Genomic DNA, 17,709 nt, shown 5'->3' on the forward strand with positions numbered 1-17,709 from the left:
TAAGCTCCAACTCCAACATGATCTGCTCTCTTTCAGTCGCCATTGCTTGTAGTAACCTAAACTCAAAACAGCCGCGAGGAATCTTCTTCTTCTTGCCGCGAGGAATCTAAACACAGTGGAACATTAAAACCCTCCGCCGCCAACTAGCGTTTCGGCGCTGTACTGCAGAGCAACGCAGACCTAAACGCAGAAGTATAAATGCTCATGACGGCGTTGCCTACGTGCGTACACTCGACGCAGAAGTATAAATTGGCCTTTACTCTCTCGGCTGACACCTGTCTTCACGAGACACAAACGTCGCGACTCGCGTCGTGTCAAAAGCAAATGGAAGCCATTTATAATAGCTCACGCTGTCTACAGTAGATAGATACAATATACAGATAGCCTACCCTTTAAATTTAGGATGTAGCCTACTCCATGCGCTACTGACAAGGACGAGTAAAAGAACATTGCTTAGAATGTTTAAACAGCATTTTCGTTTCTGTACAGACTTCAGAAGGACACCTTCCACAGGAACAAGTGGATGGTTTATTTTTATTGGCTACCTGGATCGGGTCGAAGAATTATGTTTGTTCAGAGCATTTTACTGCGTTTTTTTAAAGGAAGGCACCGTGTGGAGAGTTAGCACTAAAACTTTTGTTGAAATATGAACTTTCAACTGTAGCCTATTGGATGCATAGATTGATGACACCGGATTGGATCTGACAGCAGCTACAACCCAAACTGTAAGTAAACAATGTCTTGTGTATAACGGTTTTATATGGATATTTTTTTGGCAAAGTTGATACTTTTGTTGATACTTTTTTCTTTTCTTTTAATGCTTAACACAATACACAAATAATAACAGATAACAGAATACAAAAACAACACCAAAAGAATAAAAAATGAAAGGACGTTAGTGGTGACAAGCCTTAAAGGAGCCACCAATTAAAATTAGATCAGACAGGGATGGTTAAAAATAAATTGTAATAATATTTTTAATATTTTAAGTTCAATATTATAAGTGGCTCCACACTAACACTGAATGACGAAAGTAAGCACCATTTGTTTTCTGCAATTAAAGATAACTTGCTTTATAATGGATATAATACTGTAACATTACATAATGAAACAACAGAGGCTCATCAGTGATTCCCCCAACTGTAGACTTGATCTCATCCTGCCTTTGAGTGAACTGGTTCGTCAGGAATTGTGCAGTACAGGTGGTAAACATTCTTAAGGAATAAAACAGAAAAGTAGAAAAGACACACAGGATAAATGTCTTGGCATTCGGTTCATGATGGACGTCTCATTCGATTATGTGGGTTTGTGGTGTGACGTGTTCACACATACCTCATTTTCCGTTGTATTTTCCTCTTTCTGTTGTTTATTGACTAAAACACCTGTAATGCAATGCAGAAGCGTCATATCCCTTGTTGACCTTCATGAACAAGCTCTTTGTCATAAAACTTGAATGTATTTTAAGCTTTGACACTTTGCACATGCAGCAGAATGATCTCTTCTCAGACTCATTCTGTGCAACAGTGTTGTGATGAATTTAATATTTGTCCCACTTCCTCCGTATGAGCTCATTGTGATTGAGTGGGCAAAGTTTCTCAATGCTTACATGTGAGCATCAAAAATGCTGTTTTTGGACTAGTGAGGAAATGTTGAGTTGTGAATTTTTGTATTTTTGTCGCCAAAACCCGGAAATGAAAATCAAATGTTTTTTAAATGGGTTTTTGGTTAAATGCCTGAAATAAGGTCTTTGGTTTACACAAGCCCAAGATTTTTTTCACATTTTATTTATGACATTATATGTCAGTAAACCCCCTTGGATTTTTTTTAACTTTTGAAGATTTTTCTTGTCTTGAAAAAGGGCAGTTGCTAACAAGTGACTAAATGGGACTACAGAGGTTTTTGGGGCACTTTAAGGAGCCGTTTAAACACATTTTGGCTGTTCATTTACATAACATGTTTTGGGGGCCTGAAAAAGCAAACTTTTGAAATGGATTATGGATTAAATGGATTTCAAAGTTCAAGTTTTTGAAAATGATACCGTTACTGTCTATGTGTAAAAATGCTAATTTGTGACAACGGTGACGTCGTTCAGTCTATAGGCGCATACTGTTTCTTTACAAAGTAACCTTTACAACTACTGGCCTGGCAGCATAATACAGCGTTTTTAGATGTTTTCTCGGATCCGTGTGAACGGGGATCTTTTTGACATTGTTGTCATCTCTACACGAAAAACTTTTAGCACATTGTTGTATTGTAGGCTAAATGTACCCTTAAACCGTAAGGGAATATGTTCTTTAAATTAAGACTGAAAGAGTTATAGAAGCTCGACAGCCCTTTAAAAGTGCTGATTTTACTGTATAGGCAGTGTAAAAAAAATAGCTCATTTTGTGTTCCACAGAAGAAAGAAAGACTCTATGGGTTTGAAACAGCAGGAAAGTGAATAAATTATGTTAATTTTGTCATGAAACTGTTCTTTTAAACTGCAGTCCTCAACTTTTTTTGTGTTCAAAATGTACTAAATTTATATAATAAGCGAGTACATCATGAATCAATTTTCCAAACCGTGTTTTTGTCTTATCCTGAATCACTACGGTACACCTATAGTAAGTGTTTGTTACTATTTTAGACTATTTTAGACTGGTATGGGTCTTACCGCTGCGGAGTAGCCCAGGCCTGCGTGACTCTAAACTGAGAAGTAGCTCCAGCTACAATGTTCCTCCACGAGACGCATGCGGTTCTGTTTATTAACCGCTAGAACTGCAGCTTTAAGAAAAGATGTGGCTAATAATGCTGAAGACTTGAAAGAGGAAATGGTTCTAGTTTCTGAGAAGCTGTGGTCACTATATCGTGTTTTTGTTTAACTGATATAATTTACTGAGAATGATGTTCTCTCACCTACAGAGATGGGCTGAGATGTGGCTGGTACAGAAGTGATCAGAGAATATGTCTCTGCAGGTCCAGAACAACTCTAAAAAAAATTAATGAATTATATAGCTGTCCCTTTCAGCCATTCTTACTCATTATGGTATTATAAATATTGATTACCTTGTTATTTTAAAGATTGTAATTGCACAAATACTCACCATACCAATTCCTTGATTGGGTACATCTGATGTTATTGATCTCGTTTTATTGCTAAGAATCAAATATTGATCTTTTCATACATTTATCAGATAAGGTGCTAAACATTTACACTCATAGTTCCTAGGTTACAAAAATATACAACAGGATATTGTATCACAGACTACTGAGAATGTTTTCATGCAATGCAGAAGTAGTCTGCATTAAACAGTCATATCACTTTATATAAAAAGAATATTTAACCTTCATGAACAAGCTCTTTGTCATAATTCAGACTACTGAGTTGAATGCATGAAACAACTTACCGATGTCTTCTTTTGTTACCTACAAAACAATGAATGAGCATTATATGTTCCGTTTTAGCTTGCATGATAAATTCTATATTGAACAACATATAACCCAGTACATACAGAACAAACAAAGAACACGTTTGAAATCTTTACTTACATGCAAACCAGCATGGGTAGATGAGTCCAGAACAAATGACACCAACACCAGTGGAAACCAGAACTATAATCAATAAGCCTGTGTCAAAACAAAACCAACACTTTGATACATTATGTATGTGCATTATGGTAAAGTTTAATTTGGTTGTTTTATATATGTCAGTCTTCCTGACAATTGAAGTGATACGCAAAAGATTGAGAAAATGTATATAGATTTAATTTTTGTTGTGTGCATGTAAATGTTTTACAGAGATTAGAAAGAGAACATCTAATTCATGCAACAGTTAAATCAAATAAATTAAAATGGAAGCACAACAGGAAAAGGAAAAAACATTGTTTTGTGGATGCTGTGGTGTGATTGGACGGTCAGTTTGATCTGTTGAAGTGTGAACATTAGGAGCATCTGCATCAGAAAAGACCTCAAATGAAATCACATTTGACCAAAGCATGATGATTATACACAGCAGTGTTAAGGCCAATTCACACCGCACAGAAAGACGGCGACCAATGCCAACAATCACCAGATTAAAGACTTCACTTCTCAGACATTTCACTATACGACAAACACTCAACATGTTAAATCGGCAAAAACAAGAGCTGACCAATGGCAGAGGCGACAGGCGCCAACAGGAGTAACACACTGATCCAACAAAACCCAACAAAGTGTCTGTTGCCATTTTTTGGGCGTTTGTCAGTGCAGTGTGAATGGGCCTTTACAGTGTTTAATGAAGTCACAAAAAACTTCTTTTTTTTAAATGTAGTTCTACTGATATTCAGTAAAGTTACCAGTTCTGGTGGATGTTGGGGTTTCAGTAGTGGAAATAGCAGCTATTACTGCTGTAAATACATTACAAAAGAATTAGTTAGTATATGAGTTATAATAAACACACTATGAAAGAATTTCAATTTTTGGTACGTATTTTAATTTAACACTAAACTTTACTTGCCTGTTTTTGTCTCCATTGGTGAAGCTCTTTGAGTGGACGTTGCTGTTAAAACTTCAGTGAGAACATTATAGGGTGTATTTAAAATGATTTTTTTAACAAAGACTGCCATAAATCTTTAAAGTTATAGCTGTAACTATGATAAACAAACAATTGGAATGTGGAAGACCAATCCAAAATGAACTCAAATGTTTTCGAATGAAATTATGATGCTACAGAAGAGAGCGTTCAGCTCATAAGCAATACAGTCTCATCTTGAGTCATGTGACTTCCCATTAGCTTACTAATTTGGCATCTAAGTACTAGGTAACTTATGACATTCTTCTGTTAACCGGCAGAGTCAATGCGAGCCACAAAATGTAGATGCATTAGCCTATTGAACTTTAATGTTTGGCGAATGCAATTTATAAACAGTAAAACATTAAGAAAAGCAGTGTAATCATAGTTAAGTTGAGACCTTTCATGCTGCTCAACGTTTGGAAACTTTACATGTGTAGAGTTGAGCCTTGGTTGAGTAAATGGATCCCACATATATATTTTTTAATTCAACATAGGCCTAGTGATTTTACCAATGAGGAAGAGTGGATGAACTTACGTGTGGTTTTCTTTGTTTTGCTCTTTGGCAGTTTTGACTTGGAAACTAAGTATACAAATATAAAAATAAATTACAAATTGCAAGGAGAATCACCTTTGAATCACGTTTTCAATTTTAATTCAGAATAACCAGAAAAGGTGTTATCAGTAACTTACCAGCTGTACTGGACGTTTCAGAAGTGGACATTAAAGGTAAAGCTGTAAAAAAAAATAAACATTGTAAAATGTGCAGTGAGGCCATCCTTAAAAATATTTTGGTTTGCAGTAACAGCAAAAAAAAAAAAAAGGGTCGGTAGGTAGGTCTATATTTTTTTTCTTCAAAATTCAATGAAAAAAAAAAAGGACAATTTTGGTCATGGTGATTACGTCGGTATGAATTTAAACAAATTTGCATATCGTGACGCCACTGACAGTGTCTTCAACCCATGCCTTTGGGCGCACCATTGCGAATCTGATTCTGATACAGGTTATAGACAACAAACAATTTGAAATCTTTGTCAAAAAACATGTTTATTGCATTAATTCCAGCTGCATTCATTTGGGGAAAAAGAGTGGATTTTCAGAGGGAAACAAATAAATGAATGACTAATCTCTCCAGCGCCGCGCCGACCAATAAAACAGCGCATTTGGCACTATTCGTTTAAATTGGACCCATAAACATCTGCTATTATTAACGGAAATCAGTGAGGTCAAATGGCTAGGCGCATATTATGGAATGTTCGATTTTCTTTAGTGTAATTTAGTACATTTCGGTATGGGATGTGCTGTTTTATTGGTCAGCGCGGCGCTGGTGAGATTAGGTCGCGCAAGCAAACACTTCCTCCCTGCGCTGTCGAGTCTGTCGCGCTCGCGCGTCTCGGTCCATTGAGCCACGCAGATTAGCTACATGTCCGCGCTGCGCGAACTCTGTAACACCCCGCCGTTTCGTCCCACTTTGGGTGTGCTTTGCTTCCCATACTTATGTGTGTTTGTCAGAGCCTGCCGTTGCTGTGTGTTGCGCGTTCGCGGCGGCCATATCGTGACGAGCTGCTGGACGCGCTCCGAGAAAAGGCCGTTAACATCTATTGCCTATTTGACGATTAAGAATTTCGAATAATGAGCGACTAAATGTAGGCTCATACAGACGTATTTCACAAGCAGCCGCGCCGCAGCCATCATCACCGAGCGCGAACCATTGACAGTGAATGAAATGAATCGAACGCACAGACCATAGTGTGACATGCGTAAACCAATGGTGTAAACATAATCATCATAGATGACGCCACGGGTTTTTATTTAAAAGAAAGAACGTAGCCTGCTTACTATAATATAATTAATATTTTATTGCATTTGTATTAGTTGTTTGAAGAGTAAAAAAAAATCGATCGGTCTTAATGCAAATTTACAACCGGCAAGTCGGTCGGACTAAAAGGGAAAAAAAATAAAAAATTGGGTCGGTCCTAAATTGACAGGGTCGGTCGGGTTACGGCAAACAAGAATATTTTTAAGGATGGCCTGATATATAATAAAATGTTCAACCGCAACAGAAAATAATGAGCCTGAAAGAACTATTGCCACATCATTAAAGGTGGAATAAGAATGTCTTTTTGATTTTACAAACTCAATTACTCACAGGTTTTCATGGTTGTTGTAACATGTGCAGCTGGTGTTGAAACTGTAAAGGCAGTTTACAGTATTACAGGGAGCAATTGCAATATTTAAAGGTGCAATGTGTAAAAATTTTGAGTATATATTAACAGAAATGCAATATGACATCCATAACTATGTGTTCAGTGGTGTATAAAGAACTTGCTTAATAAACCGTAATGTTTTTATTACCTTAGAATGAGGCATTTATATCTCCATAACCGCGGGACCCCCTTCTATAAAGGTCGACATAATGTGACGTCATGTTTCTACCGTAGCCGACAGCGAACAAACAGCGTTACAGAGCGCGTTTCGTCACTACATTGAAAGAGAAGCCGCAGAAAGCTAGAAGCTAGCCATAGACACAGTGAGTAGTGACTTTTCCCTTGTCAGTGGTGTAATCCAACTAAAATATGTAGTTGGATTGTTTCATGTAACTTAGTTCTTCTCCCTCGCTGTGTTATAGCTTTGCTATGTGGGGATAAATGTGCTGGTTACGTTCGTGAGACAGCGTAAGTGATGAATATAACTATGGATCTGTGAGACCGAAGGATGACTGTCACTACGGTCTAATAGGATGATAACCTTCGTTCCGCCTTCTCTCGAGACCTTATGTAAACAAAGTCATGCCCATGACCCCGTAAGCGGAACGTCGCGCACTATAAAAGGCGAGTTAAACTTCCGGCTCGTTCTCTTACCTTGAACGCCCTAGTGTTCCGAGCGACAAGGATAGTGACGGTCATCCTTCGGTCTCACAGATCCATAGTTATATTCATAACTTACGATCTGTTTCGACCTCACTCTGACCGTCACTACGGTCTAATAGGATGACTCATGTCAACAGGGTCGCGAGGAACTACAGACTCTGAACTATTCAACCCTCGCTGGGCTACAGACATCAAAACTGCAGTGCTGACAGGCGTTGTGCTAGTTACGTCAACTCTGTAAAATTTAGCAAATGTACATGGTGTAGACCATGATGCTGCAGCTCAAATCTCCCCCACTGAAACCCCTTTTAGTGCAGCCCAAGAAGTAGCTACACTTCTAGTTGAGTCGGCCCGTATTCCCATTGGAACTGGCAACCCACTTCCTGTATAAGCCTGGGAAATAACCTCAACCAACCAATGTGACAAACGTTGCTTAGAAAGTGGCCACCCTAGTCTGGCCTTCCCATAGCAAACAAAAAGCTGAGAATGAGACTTCCTCAAGGTCTGAGTAAAATTAACATAAGTGCGTAAAGCCCTTACTGGACAAAGGGTGAGCAAATTCTGCTGATCTGCCTGTGAAGGGGGTTGAAATTGAACTACCTCCAGAACTTGATTCCTGAACTGAGAATTAAGTACTTTTGGTAAAAAGGCAGGGTTGGGCCAGAGCGTCACCCCTGTGCCATCCGGCCTCCAACGTAAACAATCCTCACTAACAGATAGCGCACATAATTCTCCTACCCTTTTAGCAGAGCATATAGCCAAGAGAAAAGCTGTCTTGAGAGACAAAGATTTAAAATCTGCATCTGCCATAGGCTCATACGGATGCTTAGTGAGAGAGTCTAGTACAAAAGGCAAATCCCAATTGGGTACCCGGAAAGTGCGATTTGGACATAAGCGACCAGCTCCCTTCAGGAACTGACCTACCAAGGGATGTCAGCCTAATGGCTGGCCATCCACTCCCCGATGAGATGCTGAAATAGATGAAGCATAAACCCTGATTGTACTGGCTGCTTTGCCCTGATCCAGTTGAGCCTGCAGGAATCTAAGGACAAGTGGCACAGAGCAGGTTATTGGATCAACATTCAAGCCTAAACACCACTCTGAAAAAATTCTCCACTTTATGGCGTAATTAGCCCGAGTAGATGGAGCTCTGGCATTATTCAGTGTCTCGCGTACCGTTTCATCTAGCTGTTGAGGGACGGACTCTGCAGAGGCCATACCCACAATCGTAGTGCCATTGGGTTTGGATGCCAAATCTGCCCGTCTATTTGGGATAGGAGATCTGCCCGTGATGGAAGTTGCCACGGAGGACCCTGAACCAGCTGAACTAGGTCCGGGAACCATGGTCTTCGCGGCCAGCGTGGAGCAACTAGCAGAACTGTGCAATGACCCTCCCTGATCCTCTGGAGGACCTGGGAAATCAGAGGAAAGGGGGGAAAAGCATATAATAAGCCTCTCGGCCACTCTTGTGACAGAGCATCCAGGTCTAAACTGCCCTCTTGTACCGTGAGGAAGTACCACCCCAGGCAATGGGTTGTCTCCCTGGAAGCAAAGAGATCGACACAAGCTGTCCCGTATTGGGTCCAAATTTGGGCTATTACCTCCGTGTGCAACCGCCATTCCCCTGGGAGAGGCCCTGTTCTGGACAAAATGTCGGCTGCTCTGTTTGTCACACCCGGGATGTGGATTGCTCTCAGTGAGGACAGCCAAGGCCATGTCCACGTCAGCAGGTTCATTGCCACCTGGAGACAGCGTGGTGATTTCGTCCCTCCTTGGTGATTTATGTGGTAAACTGCTGAGGTACTGTCCGTTCTCACTAGCACATGCTTGTGGTGAAAAAATGGTAACAGACCCTTGAGAGCAAGATGAACAGCCCTCAGTTCGAGCACATTTATGTGCTCTGATGACCAAGGGGGATCCCATTTGCCCCTTACTGATCTGCCTTCCCAAACAGCTCCCCAAACTGTCAGTGATGCGTCTGTTGTTATCACTGATCTTCTGTGAGGAAGATTGCCCAGTGGAGTTCCCCTGCGGAGAAAGTCCTTGTCCCTCCAATGGAGTAAGGCCCGCATGCAGGCCTTTGTCACCAACAGCCTCGTTCTTCTGTCCTTTTTTGGATGAAGGCTCGATGAAGAATTGAACCATCTCTGTATCGGCCGTGTCCTCAGTAGGCCTAAGGGAATCACCATTGATGCTGCCGCCATCAGTCCTACCAGCTTCTAAACCCTGTGGGCTGTCACAAGCTTCCCCTTCTGGAAGTGACTCAACGCCTTCTCCAGGCTGTCTATTCTCTGGGGAGTGAGACATGCTTCCATTGTTATGGAGTTGAAATATAGCCCCAGGAATTTCACCTGCTGTTGAGGTTGGAGACTGCTCTTCTTTCAGTTCACCGTGAACCCCAGGGACTGAATGTGAGCTAGTACCTCCTCTGTGTTCCTGATCACCTGCTCTTGAGAGGGAGTACAAATTAACCAATCGTCCAGATATGGCAGGATTTTGATAACGCGCAGCTGAAGGGGAGCTAGGGTGGCTGAGACCACCCGAGTAAAAACTCTCGGTGCCAAAGACAGGCCGAACGGTAGAACCTGGAACTGAAAGGCCTGGCCTTGAAAAGCAAAGTGGAGAAAAGGCCTGTGCTCTGGACAAATTGGAACATGGAAATATGCGTCCTTTAAATCCAGGGACGTGAACCATTCCCCTGCACGTATGGATTGCATTACCATCTTTGTATGGATCATTTTGAATGGAAGAATTTTTAAGTACTGGTTGAGGTGCCTGAGATCTAGAATGGGACGATGACCACCATCTTTTTTTGGAATTATGAAATAGGTTGAATAAAACCCAGTTTGCTGTGCGTTGAAGGGCACCTTTGTGATTGCTCCTTTTTGTAAAAGAGCCTGCACCTCTTCCCTCAATACGGGCTCCAATAGTGGGTCCTTGACAATAGTCATTCTGACCCTTGAAAACGTGGGGGGGGGGGGGGCGCCGTCGAAACTGTAGCCGATACCCGTGAGTTATTGTGGATAAAACCCACTGGTCTGAGATCACTCTCTCCCAACTGGCCCGTGAAAGTTGAGAGGAACAGTCGACGGTCAGCCCCTGACCCCTATGCAGGTCCGCCATCACGTCCTGCACCCTTTCGTGAACCTCTCTGTTGGGCTCCCCCACGGGACTGAAATATCCTCTGGGGATAAGTGGCAGGATTTTGTCTTTGGGCACGAAAGCTCTGCCCTTGAACACTAACAAGATTGCCACTCGTGTGTCTAGACCAGGCAGGTTGCTGCGGCCTTTGTGTTTCTCGAGCCCTTGGTCTGAAGACTGGAGCTGGTTTATGACAAGCCCGCTGGACAGCTTCTCTTGTTGCAATGGAGCGCTCCGCCTTATCCAGCACCTCCTGAGAATTTGAATTAAAAACGTGACCGGGAATTACTGGCAAATTCATAAGTTCGCTTCGTATGGTCTCTGGCAAAGAGGTTTGTGCCAGCTATATCTGTCAACGACATAAAACAGCCGAAGACATAGCGTCCCCCACATCACGGGTCAATTGTGAGTGGGCTGCCAGAGCAGAATCAACAAGGTTCCTAGAATCCTGGTCATCCGCACTTACTGTTTTCCGTAAGGCTGCTAAGAGGATAGCCAAAGCATTGCCTGTACGAGCTGCACGTGCAGTGGCATTAAAGGATCTTGAGATCAGACGGTCAGTCTTCGCACACTCCTTCTTGGGACAGCGAGGGTTAGCAGATGCATAAGCTGGTCCCAGAGTTGTCCATGATGCCATTTCTTGCTCTACTGGTGGCATGTCCCCCAGTCCAGTTTCTTTTGGGTAACGGGCATTGGCCAACCGTCTGCAGCCTGCATTGAATTGAGGCTTCTGTGATGGTTTCTTCCATGTTGTCCTCAACATTGAGGTATAATCATCTGCCACTGGAATGCAAGATGGAGAATTAGTCTGAGGTATGCCTTCCCAGACACCCCCGACAGGAGCTGGGTCAGGCACAGAAGGCTGCAAACAAATAATTTTTGCTGCACTAAATACTCTAGCAACCAGAGTATTTGCTGGAAAATCATCCCTCCCTGTTGATTCGCCATCCACTTCGGCAGAATCTGAATGGGGTCCCTCTCCTTGGCTCCCTCCTTCTGCCTGCTGCGCATTATCAACTAGCGAGTGGGGAGCACGAAGAGACAATACATCAGCATCTTCTGTGTCAGTGTCAGGATTACCCTGCTGTGCAGGTGGAGGAACGCCTTCCTGACCAGGAGGTAGTGATGGTGAAAAATGAGTGACGGGCTTCAACTCTGTCCATCCTCTTTGCTAAACTTTGAATAGCAGCCAGGATCTGTAGTTGAGTGTCTGTGTTGCCACCCTCCGCTGGTGGAGCAGGAGTTGGGGGTTTAGCCACTTCCACCACCTTCTCATGGCTTGATCTGTGTGGTTCATGGCCATCGTGTGAGTGTTTGCGAGAACGCTTATGACTATGCCTGTCCGATGAGCGTTCCCTCTCCCTACCACGCTTAGGTACAGAACTGTGTACTCTATTAGCGCGGTGAAGTCGTTCCCCTCTGGGCAGGTCACAAGCCGCACTGCTGGGATTATCCACATCCTCTCTTAAATGAGCCATCCCCAGGCATAAAGGGCATTCCCTATGCCCATCACGAGGGTCCATTGGTGACTGGCAATATCGGCAGCAATGAGAGGCCATGCCACACACAATCCCACTGACTGCGCACAGTAGAGAAGGATATATCAAGCCCACTCAAAGCAAAAAAGGCCTGCACTAGTACGCAAACGTATTAAGCAGGCCTATATCAAACCCCAACAGCTGCGAACAGTGATATAGGGCTCCAAAGGCAACAATACTCACCAAAATTTTGTAATGAAGTATATTCACCAGTTTATTGATGGATACTCTGAAAAAAAAAAACAGAAATAACCCATAATATTGAATGGCTAGTATGTTTAGAACTAGTCTCAGGATATCTGAATAGTACAATAAAATAATTCTCAATTCATAAGCACAAGGCTATAGCATGAATTGAGTGTTTGCATTGAAATATTGAATGGCTAGTATGTATAAACTAGCCTCAAATATCAATAATAAACTAATCACAATTCAAGCACATACAGCAAGAAATAAGTGATTGCACAGATAATACAAAAATTATACAAAATAAAACACCACAATTCACAGGGGCACAAGGCACCTGCACCACTTGGGTGATGAATTGAACGGTGAATAATAATATTAATTCGGTTTCCTACCTGTACCGGGTCTCTATAGGCGAGAAAGGTAAAGAGAACGAGCCGGAAGTTTAACTCGCCTTTTATAGTGCGTGACGTTCCGCTTCCAGGGTCATGGGCATGACTTTGTTTACATAAGGTCTCGAGAGAAGGCGGAACGAAGGTTATCATCCTACTAGACCGTAGTGACGGTCAGAGTGAGGTCGAAACAGATCTGATTAGTAGGCTACTCTTGTCATTGACCGTAAAACAGTAACAGGAATCACCAACCCGTCAAACGCGGTCGACAAGTCGATCTTGGAAGCATTTTAAGTCAATCGAGTTTCCAAAATCAGAGAAAAAAAGCCTATTGTGTGTAGTAAATGGTGTCTAGGGGATGCGGAGGCGCGCGCGCTGTTACAATCACGTCACCCTCGCTGTATTATGGGTTTGCTATGTGGGGAGAAATGTGCTGGTTACGTTCGTGAGACAATCAGTTGATTACTATTATTATATTATGTATTAAGACCCTCCTCACCTGACTATGGCTTTGTAAACTTTATCCATGATGTGGTTTATAATGGACTGTGGTACAGAAACTTGGTTTACTCTGGCTATTCTCTGCTGTCTCAGACGACGATATGTTTGTCCCGTTTTAGCCACCGTAGCTTCTTCAAAAGGGAGGGGTGAGCAGTGGGCTGAGCCCTTAGTGCAAACTCGTAACCGAACCGCTAGATGTCGCTAAAAATCACACACTGCACCTTTAAAGGGCACCTATTATTAGGGATGCACCGAATCCAGGATTCGGATTCGGATTCGGCCGAATATTGGGCTTTTTAACGAGGTTCGGTTTCTGCCGAACCTCAGAATTTTTTTCCACCGAACCGAACCCTAGGCTTGCACTACGCGCGCTACGTCGATTAAGTCACCGATCAGTGAATGACATCAAAGTACCGCGTGAACGAATAGAGAGCAGACGGCTCCTTATGCTTTTGAATTGCTCTCGCGGTACTTTGATGTCATAAACTGATCTGTCTGTGCAGCGCCGGTTTAAGTCAAACAAGCCTGTAGTGTAACGCGTTGTGTCAGGAAGAAAAATATGGATAGCTCACAGCTAAAGTTATTGCAGAGGCCAGACAGACTCACGGAGGCGATTGGCATCTCACAACTCACACTTTATTCCACAATCAAACTTGTGTAACTGTCTGTCACACGTTCTACCGTCCACAGCGTTACTTAACAAAATAAGATAAAAATGAGCATCAAACAGAAATAACCCGCATACATGGGCATGTGTTCGAGGCGCACGGCACATACAATACGGACTGCAGACAGTTTAACAGGGAGCGCGCAGTTCTTAAAGGGGCCACACCTTATTTCCACTCGTTACAGTAGGTGGACCGTTCGAATGCAGTAGGCTGTGAGAAAGTGAAAATAGAACTCGTGAGCAGAAAAAGTGTTGTTTGGCAGTACTTTCAGTCAAAAGAAGGCAATTCAAGTCGAGCTACATGTTCAATTTGCAATGCCGATTTGTCTCATGGTGGCAAGGACTCTAAACAATAGGCTACACAATATCGCCGCTGTTTAAATGCATAATGTTGCTTATTCTTTTCTTTTCTTTTTTTTTACAGTTATAAAAGTAAAAGTAGTGTTTATTATTTACAGTAATAAAATAAAATGAAAAATCCACTTTGTTTACTTCATTAATGTGTTTACTGTGTTAATGGACTGAGGATGAGAGTAGGATTCGGTATTCGGTTTCGGATTCGGCAGAATCTTAACCAGTGGATTCGGTATTCGGCCGAACCCCACAAATCTGGATTCGGTGCATCCCTACCTATTATGGAATTTTGAAAATGTCCTTTCATGTAGTGTGTAACATAGATCTAAGTGAACAAAAACATCCTGCAAAGTTTTATATATAAAAGTTCACCGTAAAAAAAGTTATTGTCTCTCAAAAGTAAGAGTCGACTCTGAGTCGCTGATATGAATCGATAGACGAACGATGCTTTTTCTCTATCTAGATGACGTCAACTTGACAAGTTATTTGAATAAGATACGCCCACTCATTGCGCGCGCAGCCGCAGACACCAGTGAAACTTGAAAACATCATGTCGACAACAAGACGCTGTGTTCTGAAGTGCGAATCAAAAGCGAACTTTTTTTCACTGCCCAGGGACGAGCATGAGAAGAATCAGTGGCTAGAGTTTATATTACAACTATACCACACAAGTATAGCCGACCCTTGTGCTGTGTTCTTTTATTTTAATGAAGATTGCTTTATAAACATAAATGCTTTCAAGTGTGGATTCGCGAGCCGGTTGATACTGAAGGAAGGTTCAGTACCTGTTTTATTTGGATCAGCTTCCTCCTCAGAATCACAACCTTTAAGTATTATTAATAATTGTTGCTTGTATGTGTTTTGTAGCATGCTCAATAAGTATTTGTGTGTGTTGTGTAAGTTACACTCAGCGCAGCTTCTAGATTTAGGTCTCCAAAGTCAATTTTTTTTAAATATGTGAAATATTTGTTGTTATTGGAGTTGTCATAAAGAATAGAGTGTCTTGTAGTACTGCAGTGCTTTATCAATATGTTTATGCGTTGGGCTAACGCAAACAATAACTGATTGGGTCATCTGACCAATCACCGCAGATTAGCGTCACGCAAAGGAGGGGTTTGGAAAAATGAGTCGTTGAATGAATCATTTGGGAGTCGTGAGCAAATCAGGTAAAAATAAATGCATATTATAAGACAACAAAAGTGTTTTTTTGTCGTTGCATGCATGTAAAACTGTTGTTGGGGACTCCCAAACCAATATTAGGAACATTTTAAATGCCATAATAGGTGCCCTTTAACTTTAAAGCAAATGTCAATACAGTCTGTTGTCAAAGGTACAGAGCCTTCAAATACAACTTTTCCCCACATTATGCCGTATGATGTAATTCCGGCCTGTACTGGTTTATATCCAATAAGGATAATACAGAACCAAAGAACCAGCACTATAACATTTAAGAATGAGACAATGAGTTACTTTGTACAGTTGTATATAAACTGACACTAATTTTGTTTTCAATAATCCTGCTGTACAGAGAAACATTACAAGAGTGAACAGCCCATATCATAGATTCATAAAGTAAATCTCAGTGGATAGATGTATGTAAAGGACTTTGTGTTTGTTTTTTTGACAGAAATAACTTTTTAAACAGATTTTCAATACATAAATATCTCAAGACTCACTCTGGATTGTTACTGTCACTGGATCAGAGTTAGATGGTGTTTGAACATGTGACTTATTCTCAGTGTAGAAGCAGGTTATTCTCACAGATGAACTCTGACCTTCTGACCAAATACTGATCTGAGATCCAGTGAGTGAGAGCTGACATGATGAGCTCGGTTTTTAGTTACTTTCTCTTCCATTTATGTCAAAGACACATCTGTTACATGTTAAATCGGCAAAAACAAGAGCTGACCAATGGCAGAGGCGACAGGTGCCAACAGGAGTAACACACTGATCCAACAAAACCCAACAAAGTGTCTGTTGCCATTTTTTGGGCGTTTGTCAGTGCAGTGTAAATGGGCATTTACAGTGTTTAATGAAGTCACAAAAAACTTCATATTCAGTAAAGTTACCAGTTCTGGTGGATGTTGGGGTTTCAGTAGTGGAAATAGCAGCTATTACTGCTGTAAATACATTGCAAAATAATTAGGTAGTATATGAGTTATAATAAACACACTATGAAAGAATTTCAATTTTTGGTACGTATTTTAATTTAACACTAAACTTTACTTGCCTGTTTTTGTGTCCATTGGTGAAGCTCTTTGAGTGGACGTTGCTGTTAAAACTGCAGTGAGAACATTATAGGGTGTATTTAAAATGATTTTTTTTTAACAAAGACTGGCATAAATCTTTAAATTAAGTTATAGCTGTAACTATGATAAACAAACAATTGGAATGTGGAAGACCAATCCAAAATGAACTCAAATGTTTTCGAATGAAATTATGATGCTACAGAAGAGAGTGTTCAGCTCATAAGCAATACAGTCTCTATCACGATCCACACTCAAGGAAACAGAAGATCCAATAATGCAGTATAATTTATTAGGGAAATCCGTTACTCACACAACAGTCCAGGCAGGGGTCAAAATCCATATAAGCAATCCGAAACACAATGAACAAAGAACAGACAAAACTCGAGCATGAACAGACCTCAGAACGTGGTGTGATGAAAGACAAGGACTCCGTAACAAACACTAAAACAGACAGGGTATAAATACACAGAACTAACAACCATGATGGGGAACAGCTGGGTACAATGAACAGTGATGAGTGCAGACAAGGATTGTGGGAAATGCAGTTCTGAAAGTGACTGACACCTGGTGAACAGAGGACCTCTAGTGGACACCAGGGAACATAAACCAACACTGTGACATAACCCCCCCTCTACGGAGCGGCTACCAGACGCTCCACGACAACAAAAAAAACACAGAAAACACAACACAAGAGGTTCAGGAGGGAGGTGGAACGGTGGAGGATCAGGGGGAGGGAAGGTGGGCCAGGTCCATGAAGGGAGACAGGAACAAGGGGTGAGGGTTTAACCGGGGACCAGGGCAAAACAAAAAGTCTATCGGGCATCCAGAAGGAAACAGAAAGTCCATCGGGCGGCCAGGTCGGTGAAGACCCCTCGGGCGGCCAGGGCGGTGAAGACCCCTCGGGCGGCCCCGGCTCGGGAACAGGCGACACTGGCTCCGGCTCGGGAACAGGCGACACTGGCTCCGGCTCGGGAACAGGCGACACTGGCTCCGGCTCGGGAACAGGCGACACTGGCTCCGGCTCGGGAACAGGCGACACTGGCTCCGGCTCGGGAACAGGCGACACTGGCTCCGGCTCGGGAACAGGCGACACTGGCTCCGGCTCGGGAACAGGCGACACTGGCTCCGGCTCGGGAACAGGCGACACTGGCTCCGGCTCGGGAACAGGCGACACTGGCTCCGGCTCGGGAACAGGCGACACTGGCTCCGGCTCGGGAACAGGCGACACTGGCTCCGGCTCGGGAACAGGCGACACTGGCTCCGGCTCGGGAACAGGCGACACT

At 42.4% G+C, this 17,709-nt stretch overlaps 1 protein-coding gene across 2 annotated transcripts; it reads right to left on the reverse strand.

Moving 5' to 3' along the window:
• Window positions 1–1,055: 1,055 nt before the first annotated feature.
• On the reverse strand, window positions 1,056–4,438 carry LOC130083501 (uncharacterized). 2 transcript variants are annotated; one of them, XR_008806845.1, is made up of 7 exons: window positions 4,314–4,438; window positions 3,529–3,606; window positions 3,387–3,405; window positions 3,084–3,135; window positions 2,896–2,968; window positions 1,333–1,382; window positions 1,056–1,214 (listed from the first exon to the last, which is right to left on the reverse strand). XR_008806845.1 is itself a non-coding variant. In XM_056248540.1 (6 exons), the coding sequence occupies exons 1-6, from the start codon at window positions 3,650–3,652 to the stop codon at window positions 1,155–1,157; spliced, it is 378 nt and encodes a 125-aa protein (XP_056104515.1). In that variant the 5' UTR covers window positions 3,653–4,304; the 3' UTR covers window positions 1,056–1,154. The 2 variants fall into 2 exon arrangements, 1 of the variants encoding a protein (XP_056104515.1); XM_056248540.1 differs by lacking the exon at window positions 4,314–4,438 and having other exon boundaries at window positions 3,529–4,304.
• Between the last annotated feature and the right edge of the window lie 13,271 nt (window positions 4,439–17,709).

Source organism: Rhinichthys klamathensis, unplaced genomic scaffold, assembly GCF_029890125.1.
Source record: "Rhinichthys klamathensis goyatoka isolate OS25496 unplaced genomic scaffold, OSU_Roscu_1.1 h1tg000056l_1, whole genome shotgun sequence".
NCBI classification, from domain to species: domain Eukaryota; kingdom Metazoa; phylum Chordata; class Actinopteri; order Cypriniformes; family Leuciscidae; genus Rhinichthys; species Rhinichthys klamathensis.

Coding starts and splice junctions, on each gene's coding strand:
- LOC130083501 (XM_056248540.1), bottom strand. CDS start 3,652: ATGCACATACATAATGTATCAAAGTGTTGGTTTTGTTTTGACACAGGC. Junction 2,969..3,083: donor CCAATCAAGGAATTGGTATG/GTGAGTATTTGT, acceptor AATTTTTTTTAG/AGTTGTTCTGGACCTGCAGA. Junction 1,383..2,895: donor ATCTCAGCCCATCTCTGTAG/GTGAGAGAACAT, acceptor ATTGCATTACAG/GTGTTTTAGTCAATAAACAA.